A 16,276-nucleotide genomic window follows, 5' to 3' on the forward strand; every position below is an offset into this window, starting at 1 on the left:
CATGAAAGTCGCTGTTCACAGAACAGATGGTCAGAGTGAACACTGATAACTATTCAGTGTTTGTTCACACTGGTGGGTGTGTTTTACACCAAAGTGTGTTGGCGTGGTTTCACTTGGCACAGTGCTGATGCCACCGTAATAAAGGCATGGGCAACACTCAGGTTCAGGTAAGGGTTTAATGGATTTAATGAGTCAGGGTGAGTTTATGAATCAATAAAAATGTTTTTCAGTGCAGTTATCTAATTCTGGAAGAGTGGTTTCTAAGCTTTGTATGTGAGAGTGAATACCTCTGCATATGTTTAATTTGAGGCTGGCTAACTGAAGCTTTAGATGAAAATCCATCTAAGCCTCCTCTTAAACCTCCTCCAGCCCCCAGCTGAGGTCTACTGCGACCTGGACACCAGCAAGGCTCTACCTGTGGTGCAGCTCTACGTGATGCCCTCCTTCTTCCTGGCTGTGCTCATCCTCGGCCTCCCCCTCAACCTGCTCTCCCTCTGGGTTTTCTCCCACCGCCTGCGCAGATGGACCCGCAGCACGGTGTTCCTCTTCAACCTGACCCTGGCTGACTTCTCCTGGCTGCTGGCGCTGCCCTTCCTCATCCACTACCACCTGAGTGACCTCTGCTGGACGCTGGGGCTGCCGCTCTGCACGGCCGTGAGGATGCTCTACCACAACTACTTCTACCTCAGCATCTTCTTCGTCACATGCATCAGTGTGGATCGGTATCTGGCCATTGTTCACCCGCTGCGCTCCCTCGTGCTGCTGGGCCGCCGGCAGACCTACCTGCTGTGCGCGGCGCTGTGGACGTCCGCTCTGCTCCTCAGTGTACCTGTTGCCACCATGACTCTGATCCAGACCTGCCCCGGGAGCAACCGCACCATTTGCACCCTGTACGTCCTCCTGAATGAGCCCTGGCAGAGCCTCCCCTACTCCCTCTCCTGCTCCATCCTCGGCTTCCTCGTCCCGCTGCTCTGCATCTGCTACTGCGGCCTCCACAGCGTCAGAGAGCTGCGCCGTCTGCCTGATCCGCACAACAAGCAGCTGCGTCTGCGGCGGCTGCTGAGCGCAGTGTTGGTCTTATTTGCGCTGTTTTACCTGCCCTACCACCTGAGCCGCAACGCCTCCGTCGTGGTGCGGGCGGTCTACCAGAACAACCCTTCCTCCTGGGGGCCTGCAGACATGCTCTTCTCCCTGGAGATGTGCTTCTGCGGCCTCATCACCTGCGTCAACCCGCTGTTCAGCTGCTTCATCGGCCGCCAGTTCAGGAAGGAGTTCTACGGCACTTTTGTTGTCATGTTTCCTCACTGTGGGGGCCTGCAGGTGGACTCAGTGAAGTCCAAACGGTCCCGGATGACGGTGAGAAGAAGACAGAAGACGTCTGCTGTCACACCTGTGTGCGAACCGGCTGCTCCCAGACCATAGAGAGCTGTGGATCTGTAGATGAATAATGTTGTTTCAGTGATTGTGTCAAACATCATGAAGCTGTAAACATGTGATCATAGTCTGTGTCAGTAGAAGGACTAAACAAATAATCCAGCTCTCAGAATCGTGTGTTTCCTGTTTAACCAGCTGTTTTACTTAAGTGGTGACATCTGATAAATACACTGCTCACAACAATGGTTTCCAGTCTGGTTTTTATCTCATCTCATCTCTTATCAGTCCATCTACTTGGCTTTCTTACACAACACTGCCTCTGCGTGGCTGCCTGCATACTGTACTACAATCTGCTTCCACATGCGTAAAAAGCAACTCTTTCTTTTTTTTATCAATGAAAATGCTGAATCCCAGTTCGGTCAATTTCATAATTTTAATCTCCACATTTTAAGCACAGATTTTACTTCCTATGGGTCAAATTAAACCTGGGAAATAACCGAATGCAAAGGATGTGTATTCGGGGGGATCTCTGCTTTGTGCCTGCTGCGCCAAGTGATTTATAATTGGTCTGAGCATCATCCGGAAACGCTTTCTGAGCTCATTTAGAAATTAGTGAAGGATAGAGGTTGTAGAATTGGTGGTTGTGGCCGTGGAGAGATTTTTAAGTTGTAATTGAATTAGAGGAGCGCAGGGAGGAGGGGCGCTGCTCGGAGCTGCTGACAGGTAGATGAGCTGCGCGCTGTCCGCGGTGCTGAAACCTCCTCCGGCTGCCGCCACACCGGAGCTCCTCACATCAGGTTAGACGGGAGCTGCACCGACCTCCACCGGCTCCAGATTCTCACGTTTGCCCACCTCGATTTCTCCAAAGAAGAAGAAGAAAAAAAGAGACCCTCCAACTTGTGCATTTGTCTGCTGTTTTCTAATCGCTGGCTGGATCTTAAGATGGCACTGCACGGATTAACATTGCGCAAGGCAAAAGCGGACTTATTTGACTGCTGTTTTGTGACTGTGAAAGCAGCCCTTTCTGACTGAACGTGTTTCGTCCTCTTTCTCCATTTTTCTGGCTCACCTTTTCCTTTTTCTGGACATCGAGGCCGTTTTCTGCGTAAAAGGAAGAGGCGCGTTATTTGGAATAATATCTCAACAATATGCTCGTTAATGCTGCACTTCCATTTGTTATAGTATTATAGAAATTTTTTAGAAAGATTATTTGGATATGGAACCTGGCAAGGAGAGAGCTCTCCCCACCACTAAAGAGGGGCTGAAACAGATCGCAGGAAAGGCCCTCGGGAGTCTGTACAGGTAAGAAAAGAACAAATATATGCATTTATTTTTAATCACAGACGCGCTGGGGTGAATTAAAATAGGAAATACGCACGTTAACATGGCACATCAAACGTGCACTGGTTTTTAATGGGCTCATTCCTGCGTTACAATCAAATCAAAAGGGAAATCTGTTCTTTATGGCATGAATCACGGACGGGATGTTGAAAGCAGAGTCGTGTGGCCCGAATATTTAAGGATCAGATATTTCCCTGGAGGCTGGTCCCCTCCACCAGCAGCTGTGGGTGTTTTTAATAATTAATGAAACAGAACGAGTCGTGACACAAGGTCGGAGGATATATATTACCTTATGTATCCATCTGTATTAATTCAAGATCGATGAGCTTCATATCAATTAACTTCCTCTATTTTTTTATATTCACAAAGATATGAAGCAAAGTCCAGAAGAAATCTGACTAGAAAGCAAACTGTTTCCATTTATAGAAGAGATGAAATGATGAAGTGAAGTACACAATTAAATCATTTAAATTCTCACTGAGAAAGCAAAGCAAATATTCCAAAACAAATTTGGCACAAATGGTCCAGAAACAGAGCCCCCTTTATTTGATCTTTTGTGCGTTTTATTCGTTCGTTTTTGGGGCCTAAAAATTGATTTTCAGTTGTTGGATTTGATTCCAACATGCAACACAGAAACGTGACTGAAAGCTGTGAAAGGGGAAAAAAAATCTGTTGGTTTGATTTAAGCAGCTGCAGGCCTGTAATTCCACTGGATGAGGCCTTCACATTTCAGCGTTTTGCTCAGAAATTACGATTTCTGCGGACAAATTCCGATTCAAAGCGGAATTCCAACACCGTATTTATGAGGGCTAATTTAAAAAAAATGAAAAGGGGTGAAAAATAACTCTAAACAACGATGGTGCTGACAGTGCTGCAATGCGGTATGAAGGTCATTTTCTCTTCGGTTCCCATCCAGTGAGCGTTTTTCTTTTCTGCGAGAAACGAATAATAAAAGAAGATAATTGGACTCTGTGAGAAGGATGCAGGCTTTCAGGGGCCTGTGTCCGATTTAAAGAAAATAGAGATATTAAAGGCCTCTTATTGAAGGAGCACGATGGGAACCAGTTCTCTTTGTAGTATAAAAATGCTTGTTGAAAAAGATAATCATTACATAACTAAATACAGGAGGTTTGTGTTTGTGCGTAAAATCAAGAAAATCAGTTGTGATTGTCTCCTCAATCTGCCTATTCCTTTGATTTTGCACATCCAAATCGGCTCTGAATTTAACCCAAATAAAACGGTGTTATATAATCGGCTTGTCGTGCAGGAGGCTCGAAAAGAAGCAGCAAACAGGTGAGGCCATCGAGCTGACGGAGGATGGGAGACCCAGGGCGGACGAGGAGCGGAAGGCACCCCTGTGTGACTGCACATGCTTCGGGCTGCCGCGCAGATACATCATCGCGATGCTGAGCGGGCTCGGCTTCTGCATCTCCTTCGGTATTCGGTGTAACTTGGGTGTGGCCATCGTCAGCATGGTCAATAACCACACGATCCATCAAAACGGCAAGATCATCATCAAAGAGGTGCCTGTAAACTCCGCCTCTCCACACCAGGAACCCCCATTTCTGATAGGAGATCAGGGCCAGAGCAAAAATTGAAAAAATCATGACAGGTTTTTTCTGGTTAAATCCACCTGAGGAGGAAAATCCAACTACATTAGCTTTTCTATTACATTTCAAATGATATTTTACACGCAAGTTGGCGCAGTTTGTGTTATTTTTATGCGTAATTCTATCGAAAATGTGCGTAATTTCGCTTCTGCTCTCAAATATCACTGCTAAAGCATTATAGCATCGAATTAAACATCGATATCTTTCTGAAATTACTTCCTCTCTAGAAAAGAATCGTTTTAATGAAATATCAACGAATTACACCTGAAACTTAGAAGTAATTGTCTTTATTTTTATGTGTCTGAAAGAAAGCAAAATTCAACTGGGACCCAGAGACCGTGGGGATGATTCATGGCTCCTTCTTCTGGGGCTACATAGTTACACAGATTCCAGGAGGGTATATCTCGTCAAGACTGGCTGCAAACAGGTAACAATAAAATAATAATAATAATAATAATAATAATGTGTGGCAGTTTTAAGACATAGGTGTCAATTTTGTATTTTTGAATTGGAGGTGTGGTGTTTGTGCTGAGAATGTTAAAGAAACCAGCAGCTAACCTGGGGATTTGGCTGATGCCCGCCAGGCGTGCCTCCTCATGTTAATGAGCTCCCATGGGACTACCATGTCTAATCCTTTATGTTGAGAGAGGCATGGCAACCACACCAGCCAAAGCCCTGTGTGAAATGTGGCTCCAAGTAGGAACCCTAGTATGATTTTAAGTGACCATTTTTACCACATTATTGCACTAACAACTGATTGGCCAGCTCCAGTAAGACAAAGGAACAGAGAAAATGTGCAACAAAGAACAATAACTCTGAGGAGGAAGCACAGCATTTGGAGAATGCTGTGAATGTGACTACACTAAAGGTGAAAGATCACAGTACTGGTCTCTACGTGTTAATGTTAAAGGTTGTTAAAGCATTTTTATGTGGGGAGAGGAATCTAAAATAAGATGCAAATCTTTGTAGAGCCTCATCATGCCAAGTCAGCTGAGCCCACTGACGCCTTCTGCTGCAAACACCTCCTCTCCTCACTCCCCTGGAAGCTGAATAACTGCCTGTTGTGTGTGTGTGTGTGTGTGTGGCATCCAATTAGGGCTTCATTATGAGTGTTTTTCATCCAGTATGTAGTAAAAAAATTACACTGTACAACATTATAGAAGACGTTTAATTGAATGTTTGACTGTGTTTAATGTACCTGCATTGGATCGGCACTGTTGCTTGTGTCTCTGTCTGAACAATATGATGATTTTGTTTGGATAATAATTTGACAAATAATCCCAACACATTGTTTATGCAGAGTTTTTGGTGCTGCCATCGTGCTGACATCCACCCTGAACATGTTCATTCCCTCCGCCGCCCGGGTGCACTATGGATGTGTCATCTTTGTGAGGATATTACAAGGGTTGGTGGAGGTACTGATGCACAGTTTTGCACATCAGATTTTGACCTTTAAAAGACTCAAAAGTGATGCCTCATTATCAAGCCGAGAGCTGAACTTGACCCCCGATGAAACTGCCCTGACATTCTGTATTGAACCAGGTTTTACAGAAATCTCCTGGTCCATGTTAAACCCTCCTGCTTTCTGTTTGAATTTCCACTGCAAAAAAAAAGAAAAAAAGGTTCCCATTATGCAGCGGCCCCATTCATTAAACTGTACACAGATTAGCACGCAGTCGGCAAACAACATAAAACCCTGAATAGCCGGGCTTATGTATGTTGGTTTGTCGTGCTGAAACTGCTCCATGTTCGCATAGAAACACGTCGGACAAAAGAGATAAAAAGCACTTGATGCAGGCGGCTCCCACAGCTCAAGAAGGGGCACGATTTCAGAGATGCTATTATCAGATTGAAGGTCATCCTCTTTTGTTGTTTTGTTTAGCTGCATGCTGTCGTTTCAATAGCAGCTCATGACCAACGAGAGAGAGCAGAGAAAGCAGAGAGCTGGCTGCGTGCAGCGCCACGACTTATTACTACAAATTAAACATTAGCATTTCAGGGTGTCTCCCACTGCAAGCCCCAGCAATTTGTGTCTATCAATAGTTGATTGTATGCCACTTAGTGTGTAATGAAGATTTAATGGGAGCAATTCAGTTTTTTTTTTCATGGAACGGGGAGTCAGTTCGAATTTGCACAGACTCACACCTAAGCCATTAGTCTCTATTAGAAAGGTCAGCCACAATGCATGTCAGTTTGTTTGTTATTAACTGAGATTTGTCCTGCTAGTCTTTGTTGAATCAGAAGAAACTGTGTCAGTCAGGCAGAATGTAAATTCTGTTGAGTAAAGGTGTAAAAAAAAATAGACGTCTGTATTCGTAGAATTACAAACTTCAGCATCTTGTGCAAAAGTTGTGTTAGTGGAATATGTCAGATCAACCTTTGACTATAATGTCATTTGCTTTGCAGGGAGTGACTTACCCAGCATGCCATGGGATCTGGAGTAAATGGGCTCCACCGCTGGAAAGAAGTCGTCTGGCAACCATCTCCTTCTGTGGTACAAAATATACACGCATGGCTTTGGTTTCTGTGGAAAAAAAACAAAACAAGATTAGCTCATTAGTGTCAGACAGATTTCATCCTCACATTACTCTATGCACTCAGATGCAGGTTTAGAATGACATAATATTGTTCCTAAACGGTGTCCTGGACACATTTGTAGCTACAACAATGGGACGACACTGATCTTTGGATAAACAGCCGGGATCGCTTTCTGCTTAGTCATAATGTTCTGTCTCGTTCAGGATCCTATGCTGGTGCGGTGATAGCCATGCCTCTGGCCGGCATCCTGGTCCAGTACACTGGATGGTCCTCTGTCTTCTATGTGTACGGTGAGTGTCACAACATTTTAGAGTGGGAGAAAAACAACCTTTTTCTTGTGAATGAAAGGCTGATTTAAAAAAAAAAAAGCGACTCCTGCAGCCTTACACAAACTGTCAACAGACAATGTTGGGGAAGTGAGATTACCGAGTCAGTTTGCTGTCTTCTTTTGTTTCAGGATTTACTCTCATCCTGTAATAGTTGTAGCTGCTAGCCTAGTTTCAAAATACACATTTTTACCTCCTTCTAAATATCTTCCAAGCAAGAAAAATCATCTTATTCCACAATGTCAGATCATATCTGTGTTAAACTCTGTTTTCTGTCAGTTTATTATGTTCACGCTGAGTGAAATGTTCAGAGCAGAGCTCCGTGGTTGTTAAAGCTGGGATATTCAGTCACATTTCTGCATACTTTTACACACAGTTCCTTCAAAATCTTCACACGTGTGTATTTGGTATTGTTGAAAATAATGGAATTTCCACTAGAATATAAAATCCTCTCCAGTTGTTGTTTAAACCCTTAAAAACTCATGTATACCGAAGCTACATATTTAGAAATTTTACACATGAAAATAATCCCTTCCTGCTTTAAAATGGAGTAGATGTGATTCTACACTTTTGCATCCTTTAGAATATGCAGATCCATTAAGTATCCACCTCTGTCACCACCCAACCCTCGCTGCAGCTCCAGCACACCAGCTCACTATTTTCTTTGCTAAAACACTCTAAAAAATATTTAGGTCTTTAAGTTTTAACAATCAGGGTTTGTCCTAACTGACATTTTTGGTTCTGGTGATTCGTTCAGGATCCTTTGGGATAGTTTGGTACATGTTCTGGATTTTGGTGTCCTATGAAAGCCCGGCAGAGCACCCGACCATCACCGATGAGGAGCGCCGTTACATCGAGGAGAGCATTGGTGAAAGCGCCCAGCTGATGGGTGCCATGGAAGTGAGTCCTCATTCTGTGTCACTTCATTTGTGTCGTCATGCCGTGTGCCGTGCATCCAGCTGATTCTGTGTTGACAAATGTTCAACAGAAATTCAAGACCCCCTGGAGGAAGTTCTTCTCCTCCATGCCCGTCTATGCAATCATCGTGGCCAACTTCTGCAGAAGCTGGACCTTTTATCTGCTTCTCATCAGCCAGCCTGCATACTTTGAAGAGGTTTTTGGCTTTGAGATCAGCAAGGTAAATAAATATATCCTTTATAATGCCTATTGTTAGCCCTAAAAACATTTGAATACATCATCTGATCTGTGGTAAGATTGTCAAGATCACAAATTAGCATTTTCAATGGCATAAATTAATCAAGTTTAATGTGGTTGAATTTGTGAAAAAAGCAATGTAAGAATCTTCCCAGTATCTATGCTATGATCTCTCTCAACAAAAATCACAGCAGTCCTATTTTTATTTCATTTACATTGTGCAATCCAAATGGTTAAAAAAAAAGTTCTATTCTTTTTTATTCTCTTTATTCTTGTCGGCTTAGCATTTTAATTTTAGAATTTTTGCCGTTATTTTTAAAAAAACTGAGTCGAGAAAAAATACCAAAGCAGCTGTAACTATTATTTCTTACAGCGATAACAGTGGTGAGCGTCAACAATGTGAAAATTATATGATACAATAAACCAACAGAGAATTATGACTGAATTTGCCGTTTCCATCGGCTTTCTAGAACTCTGTAGTTACTTTAAGGTCATCGTTTAACTGTCTGGTTCACAATTTGCTGTTTTGGTTTGCTTTAATCATAGTATTTGGTCAAATAGGACAGCTGTTGAGAGCTCGTGACCTCATGAACATAGTGTAGTGTGTAGTGGTTAAAGAGCCAGATATTGCAACCAGGGAAGGGAAGAACAGAAATAGTGATGCAGTACGTTAATGTTGTAGTCACAAATTGCTTCAGCTGCCCTAAAAATCAATGAATCCAATTCAGTTCCATTCATTTAGCACAAATTCAGAACATATGTCATCTCACAGCGCTTAGCATAGTAAGGTAAAGACCTTACGAATTACAAACAGAAAACAACCCAACAATCCAAAGTTGCATTTGGACTGACTGTGAGCAACAGTGCAACAAACAAAATTAAAAAAAAAAACATGGGGAATGGAGGGGAAAGAAAAACTGACAGAACCAGGCTCAGGGAAGGCATTCAACTGCCTCGACCGGTTGGGGTGAAAGTGGGGATGAGAAGGGTGAGGATAGCAATCATAGAGTTACAAATATAAAATTCCTTACAGAGCCAGCCTAATACTAACAGGTTTTATAAGTTTAGTTGTTAACATGAAACTGAGAATGTACCAGTGCAGCGGAGTCAGAATTGTGATTCTCATTCAGTGCGTGTTACTAGTCTTGTTGTGTTTTACAAAACAAAAAAGAAAAGATGTAGAATTAAGTGACATCATAAAAAGATTTCCAGTATTCCCTGTCACAAGATGCATGATTGTTACAAGAAAACATCTGAACGTGGACTATAAAGCAAAATGAAACATTTAATGGGGTTATTTTGTGATGAATTCATCTTCCCTAAATAAAATGCATCATCCCAGCAACGTAATCCACTCAGTCTCACTCATCTTTGCCCTCCAGTCAGAGTGCACATCATGACTCAAGCTGCTCTGACAGGTGTAATTCAGGATCAGGATGAGATTCTGAGATTACTGAGGTGAATTATTGCTCACATGCGATACTGGAGTCAAAGGGACAGTTGTTCTGACACTGGGAGACTCATTTTTGTTATGACAGTTTCTCTGTAGCTGTCGCAGTTGTTTCAGAAAAATATCTGCTGGTTTTTCAGGTTGGAATGCTGTCGGCTCTTCCTCACCTGGTTATGACCATCATCGTGCCTTTAGGAGGCCAGTTAGCGGATTACCTGCGGACCCACAACATCATGTCCACCACTACGGTGCGCAAAATCATGAACTGTGGAGGTGAGGCTTTAACCATCAGCTTTCTGTCTGTCCCTCTGATATTAAAGAAACACTTCTCATCAACTAATAACTCTGGTTCTGTTGCTTTCAGGGTTCGGTATGGAAGCTACTCTCTTATTAGTGGTTGGCTACTCTCACAGTAAGGGGGTGGCCATCTCTTTCCTAGTTTTGGCGGTGGGTTTTAGCGGTTTTGCAATATCAGGTGAGTCTAGGAACAGTGGAATATTGCTCACCTTCTATCAAATCACCGTTCAAAAGAGCATCTGAGTCAGAACCGTCTCCTCTTCTTGCCGTAGGTTTCAACGTGAACCATCTAGACATCGCTCCTCGCTATGCCAGCATCCTCATGGGCATATCCAACGGTGTGGGTACTCTGTCAGGGATGGTCTGCCCACTTATTGTGGGAGCAATGACAAAGAACAAGGTGAGTCATTTCTGATGTAAATGTTAATACAATACAGATATATTTTTAAAGCTGCAGTTTTTTAAAAAAAAATTAAAACTAATCTCATAGTTAAAAGTTTCTCCCGTAGATCTGTATGATTTAAAATGGATTAGATGTAACTCCACACCTTTGCTTCGCTAGTAAATGTGATCTGTGAATATGCCTCTAGCATGGGCGTAACCACCATCTTAGAAGTGAGGGGGACACATTTTTCAGAGCGATTTATCATTCTCTTACATTTAATTGCACCGTCCTTAGTGGCTAAAGAACCACATAATCCCTAACAGCCACAGTACAATACCAGGGGACCAACTAGGCTAGTTCTTTAAACTATAAAGTATAAAACTTTAAACTATAAAATCTAAAGTTTTAGTGACCAAACTCTAGTTGAGTTGACAACAATGTCCCTTGAACATCTACTGGACGAGTAGCCAAAGGTGCCAAACACTGAACATGAAATGATCAGTACTGCCTGGTTTCTCCCTGCAATAGATATCATATTTTCAGGAAGTTATAATCTCTCCTTACCTGTAAAGACCCTACATCCTTGTCCCTGCTGCTGGCCTCTGATCCATCTCCTCCCTGACTCTGCTCTTTCTGTTATGGCAATAAACAAAAAATGTGGTAAGAAAAATTCTGAAATAGCATTAGGAAGAGTAAAAATTGCAGTAGAATTTAACCTCAAAATCACTTTAACCCATAGATACATATTTTTTTTCACCTCTGCAGACCCTGCATGGTCAACATTACTGCTGGCTGCCGCCTCTGGTCCATCTCCTGCCTGACTCTGCTCTTTGTTATCAAAATAATCATTAAAAAATCTGAAAATCAAAAGTCTGAGATACAATTTGAAAGAGAAGGAGTAAAAAATAGTTGTAAATTTATACCATAGATAGCCTATTCTTTTTTCTCCTCCCTGACTCTCCTCTTTTGGGACCAAAAGACTTAAATACATGGAGAGCAATTGTGAGCACATCTTCTGCCCAGAAATGAAAGAGGACTGGGTTTATTCCAAGAATAAACTAATTAGCAGTAATGTAACAGAGGCAACAACATTTAAATTATTGTTAACTAGCTTAACATATTGATATATTGCCACGTTTTACCTTGTCATCATTTAGCTAACAAGTCTAACATTGTTTGCATCCAACAAGGTCACACAACTTACACGGTTTGTTTGGAAAGAACTGTGTAAAGTTTTTTGCTTCTTGCTGGCTCTGGCTGGTTTGCTAAACATTACTCCAGACGCACGTTCAGCACTGCTCAGCACAGCAGCACGTCTCCTGTGGAACACCTGCGTTAGCATGCGCTCATGGTGCATTCAAAGACGGCTCGGGAAAACACGTTACTGAATGCTAATAACGGGTATGGGTTTAACTGTTGTAACGGCTAAAAAAAAAAAGTGCGGGGGACAGAGGGGACAGATGTGGAAAGTGCGGGGGACATGTCCCACGCGTACCCCGCGTCCGTTACGCCCATGGCCTCTAGCTTGATCCACTTTTCTGCTGCTGACCTGCTCAAACACTGCAGAACTCTAAGTTGCCACATAATGGCAGGTTTTATCATTGGAGTAATGCAGGCAGACGTCTTAGAACAAGAAAGCGATTGTGAATAAGATGAAGAGCAAACTGTACAGGGTTTCCTAAAAGTCAGTGTATCAGAATGGTAATGTGGATTATGTATTGCTCTCTCCACAAACAACAGAAGTCTTCAGCTTCACTACATCATCAAACGAATAATAATATGTTGCTAAAGTTAGATAAAGGCTCGCAATTTCTTCTTTGCAACTGAAAACACAACACATGGTCTGATATGGTAACCCCCCACCTCACAAGCTGACAGGATTGGTTACTTACATTTGTTATATGAAACCCAGGAAGTCTGAATGTTTTTACCAATCAATGGTACACTGCAGTTTCAAGGTGGAAATGCTCTGCCATTGCGTTTACTGTTTAAATCATTCATGATGTGTCTTTCAGCATGCAAATGGATATGTATACAACTTAACGAAAACAAAGATATCCAATAGAAAGGATCTTCAACATCGCAAACAAATTTAGTTTGTTAAAGTGTCATGTAGATGAGATGGCATCAAGAAAAACAACCGCATCAGTTCATTTCATCAAGTGTTTCAAAAAGGTAGACATTTAGATTGAAGTGGTAAAACTCACTCGTGGCTGCAGAAGTTCTAAGAGAAGTAAAGGAAGAAGTTGGGAGATGTAAGGAGGAGGTTGGGGTGGATGAAGAGATCAGAAAAATATCATCCATCCATCCATTCTCCATACACCGCTTTATCCTCATTAGGGTCGCGGGGGGTGCTGGAGCCTATCCCAGCTGACTCGGGCGAAGGCAGGGGACACCCAGGACAGGTCGCCAGTCTGTCACAGGGCTACATATACAGACGAAAAATCACACTCGCATTCACACCTATGGGCAATTTAGAGTAACCAATTAACCTCAGCATATTTTTGGACTGTGGGAGGAAGCCAGAGTGCCCGGAGAAAACCCACACATGCACAGGGAGAACATGCAAACTCCATGCAGAAAGATCCCAGGCCCACCCCAGGATTCAAACCAAGGATCTTCTTGCTGCAAGGCGAAAGTGCTAACCACTATTCCACTGAGCAGCCCAGAAAAATATCAGACTTTGCAAATTTTTCTTCTGTTTTCAAGCATGACTGCCGTCATACCCTGATCTTAACCACATGATCGTTATTATAAAATGATAGCAAAAGTGCTGCAACATAAACAAAGTAGTCATTTCAACCCAAATCCCAGTGTTTCCCCAACTGTTACTATTTTAACCCGAACCATGATTCCTCAACCACTTCCTAACTCAACCTTGGCATAAACTTGACATGTGATACAACTACAATGTTTGGTTCATATAAGACTTCATTGCTTCTAGTATGAAGTCCTTTCGGAAATGCCTCAGTCTGGTTACAACTCTTTTCTGCTCCTAGACCCGGGAAGAGTGGCAGTACGTCTTCCTCATCGCCTCTCTCGTGCATTACGGAGGCGTGGTGTTTTACGGGATCTTTGCATCTGGGGAGAAACAGCCATGGGCCGACCCTGAGGAAACCAGCGAGGAGAAGTGTGGTTTTATCGACGAGGACGAGCTGGCCGAGGAGACAGGCGACATCACGCAGGGCTACGGCGCGATGGGTGGTCCGGCCAAGAGCTACGGGGCCACGGCTCAGCTCAACGGAGGTTGGGTGCAGGACTGGGATAAGACGGAGGAATATGTACAGGAGCCAGCGGGGAAGATGTACGCTGAGCGAGGCTATTCTTAAACCAGACAGTCGTGGTGAGTCTGCCTACAAAAAACAGACTCTCCATCAGAGATTGCACAAATAAGCATTATATTACATATTTAAATCCATTCTGTGTGTTCACGTGAAACTAGTTTCAAAAGCCAATTGTAAAGAAATAGTTACTTGCAATGCAGAACAATCCTCATTAGATTCTCACGTTTCTCATCACATCTACACCGCAGGGCTTCATAATACAGACAGCGGTTGCAAAGAAAGCTGCAGAACTATGTTGTGCTACTTAGACACCCAAACCTCATCAGTCTACTTGAACAACATGAGCCAGATGACACTGCAGTTGACCATCATATAGGGTCTTTCTCTGAAATACCACTCTGATTGCACTGAAACTAAGTATTCTAAAAACAAGATTCTATTCTGTTTCTCAAATGTGTTTTATGTACTGTATATACCCGTATACTGTTTCTGTGAGACTATTGTGGATTTTGGGTCGTTGATCTGTGTTAACATTAATATAAAAGGCCATATTTTTCATGGACAGCACCTCTTCAGGGAGACGTCTGCTTGCAAAAAAGGTCTTCTGGAGCGAGGCCTGTAATACACGATAAGACAAAAATAGCGTGAGTGAAATTGAACCGTAGACTTTTAGTGTGTGTTTGTTGCATGAATTTGCTCAGATCAATGTTTCAGATGCAGCCGCCTCACAGTCACTGGTAGTCCTCATTCAGCCTACTGCTTTGTTCTTAGATAAGTGTCTTCTGCCACTATGAATAATAAAAATGAACTTTCATAATAATCAGGTTCTGGTCGTGATGTGAGACAAATCAAAAAAGTTTCGAAGGCAGCAGCTCAGAAGACATTGTTTATTGATGTTTGGTGTGCACTGCAATAAATTCTGTGTACCAGCCGCCACCCATCACATTCTGTTTCGTAATGTAACACTGGCTTGCTGTATCTAACTGTAGTTGTTTTTGAGTCATGTGATGATCAACATTACGGTGTATGTTTTAACAAATTACTAGTGTCTGGAGAATCCAGCTTTAGTGCTCATGATGCAGGAGATGTTGTTGCATTTTGACAGCGGGGAATGCAGTACCGTGTATGAACAACCAAGTTTCGTGATCTCTTGCTGTTCCTTGGTTGTTGTCATTGTCACCAGAAGTACTTTATTGACACATTGATATTGTCACATTTGAGTGGACCTCATGAATTACTAGATGGCTCTTCCACCTGACTTTATTTGCTGTTTAACACTTTCCTTCATTTGCTGTATGAAATCTGCAAGGATGTTTAAAATATATGAATATTTAAGAATGTTTAAGATGACCAAAAGATGCTATTATGGCTTTGTGCCTGAAATTTATGTAAACAGATAAATGTGATTTTATGGCTTCTAATATTGTGTTTAATGAAGAGGTATGTTGATGTCAAAAAAGTGTTATAAAAATACTCATATCATTTTATAAAAAAAAAATACCAAAAAGTCATATATTTTTGTCATTTTTATCATATTGTGTGTTGATGTGATTCTCAGTTTTTCCAATCACTGCCAAGCATCTCCTGTTCTCTCCATGTTTCTCATTAGTAAATCAATGGCAGGGGTCTCTAGAGTCGGGGGGAGAGTATTGGACCCTGTGGCCTGGTAATTGGAAAAAGGACAGATGAACAGTAAAGCTAGCGATATTACCAGACTTTATATCCCCACAAACGAGGACTTCTGACTTTAATATGAGGTGAAGAAAGTGCTGCTGAGGTGTCGTGTTAGTGTATAAAAGTGTGATGAATCTATTAAAGCTCTCAGCGGCACCTCACGCCTTGCTGCGCAGGCAAAGGAATGAAAATCAGATGCTTAACTGAAAAAAGAAACACCTTGTGAGAGTGTAAAGTGTGTAATGTGGAAGGCTGGAAACGCACTCGGCTTCTCCTCTCTGCACAGCGGAGGTAGAAAGTGTTAAATTTACCAACTATTGACCGAGCTCCTTCATTAAGTCCAATCACGTGACGGATCAATATGGTTTAAATGCAGAATCCATTTGTGTTTTAAAGGATAAATGTTCAATTGAAAGTTTGAATTTAAATTAAATGTGCTGATGACTTGGAAGGTCGTGTTGCTTTTGTAGTTATCGTTGTGCTTACTGTTTTTTAAGCGTCTCACATTTTCTGGAGAAACAATGAGGAAAAAAAACTTTATGTATTAGTTTTAAAAAATGGCATGTAGCATAAGCATGATTGTGATACCGTGTGCATACTTACTTTACATTTCAGTTGAGGTTTCATGAAACAGTTGTGCTAACATCAGGCTGAAAGTATATATTTTATACATAAAAAATGCTGAAGGAAAGAAAGAGTTAAGAAGAAATAGCAGATGGGAATAGGCCTGTTGATCTCACTTGATAAAATTCAGTAAGATACAAAACTATGACAATTAAAACGAAGCAAAAAACCTGTGGAAAATAATGTGAATAATGCATGATAATACTAAAAATGCACTA

General features: G+C 42.1%; 2 protein-coding genes across 2 annotated transcripts; both read left to right on the plus strand.

Moving 5' to 3' along the window:
• Nucleotides 1-259: 259 nt before the first annotated feature.
• Nucleotides 260-1,619, plus strand: LOC110950340 (succinate receptor 1-like). The gene has a single exon (XM_022192880.2). The coding sequence runs from the start codon at nt 331-333 to the stop codon at nt 1,420-1,422; it is 1,092 nt and encodes a 363-aa protein (XP_022048572.2). The 5' UTR covers nt 260-330; the 3' UTR covers nt 1,423-1,619.
• Nucleotides 1,620-1,869: 250 nt separating this feature from the next.
• LOC110950339 (vesicular glutamate transporter 2.1) lies at nt 1,870-15,885 on the plus strand. The gene is made up of 12 exons (XM_022192879.2): nt 1,870-2,676; nt 3,983-4,238; nt 4,634-4,752; nt 5,626-5,740; nt 6,732-6,819; nt 7,067-7,153; nt 7,947-8,089; nt 8,178-8,327; nt 9,935-10,067; nt 10,159-10,269; nt 10,364-10,491; nt 13,476-15,885. The coding sequence occupies exons 1-12, from the start codon at nt 2,591-2,593 to the stop codon at nt 13,803-13,805; spliced, it is 1,746 nt and encodes a 581-aa protein (XP_022048571.1). The 5' UTR covers nt 1,870-2,590; the 3' UTR covers nt 13,806-15,885.
• The last annotated feature ends 391 nt before the right edge of the window (nt 15,886-16,276 follow it).

The sequence above is a fragment of the Acanthochromis polyacanthus genome, chromosome 8 (genome assembly GCF_021347895.1).
Source record: "Acanthochromis polyacanthus isolate Apoly-LR-REF ecotype Palm Island chromosome 8, KAUST_Apoly_ChrSc, whole genome shotgun sequence".
NCBI classification, from domain to species: Eukaryota; Metazoa; Chordata; class Actinopteri; family Pomacentridae; genus Acanthochromis; species Acanthochromis polyacanthus.

What these genes read in the sequence shown, in the direction of transcription:
- LOC110950339 (XM_022192879.2), top strand. Translation starts at nt 2,591, where the DNA reads ATGGAACCTGGCAAGGAGAGAGCTCTCCCCACCACTAAAGAGGGGCTG. An exon ending in TCAAGACTGGCTGCAAACAG is followed by an intron (nt 4,753 to 5,625) that starts GTAACAATAAAA and finishes TTGTTTATGCAG; the next exon opens with AGTTTTTGGTGCTGCCATCG. An exon ending in AGCTGATGGGTGCCATGGAA is followed by an intron (nt 8,090 to 8,177) that starts GTGAGTCCTCAT and finishes AATGTTCAACAG; the next exon opens with AAATTCAAGACCCCCTGGAG.
- LOC110950340 (XM_022192880.2), top strand. Translation starts at nt 331, where the DNA reads ATGAAAATCCATCTAAGCCTCCTCTTAAACCTCCTCCAGCCCCCAGCT.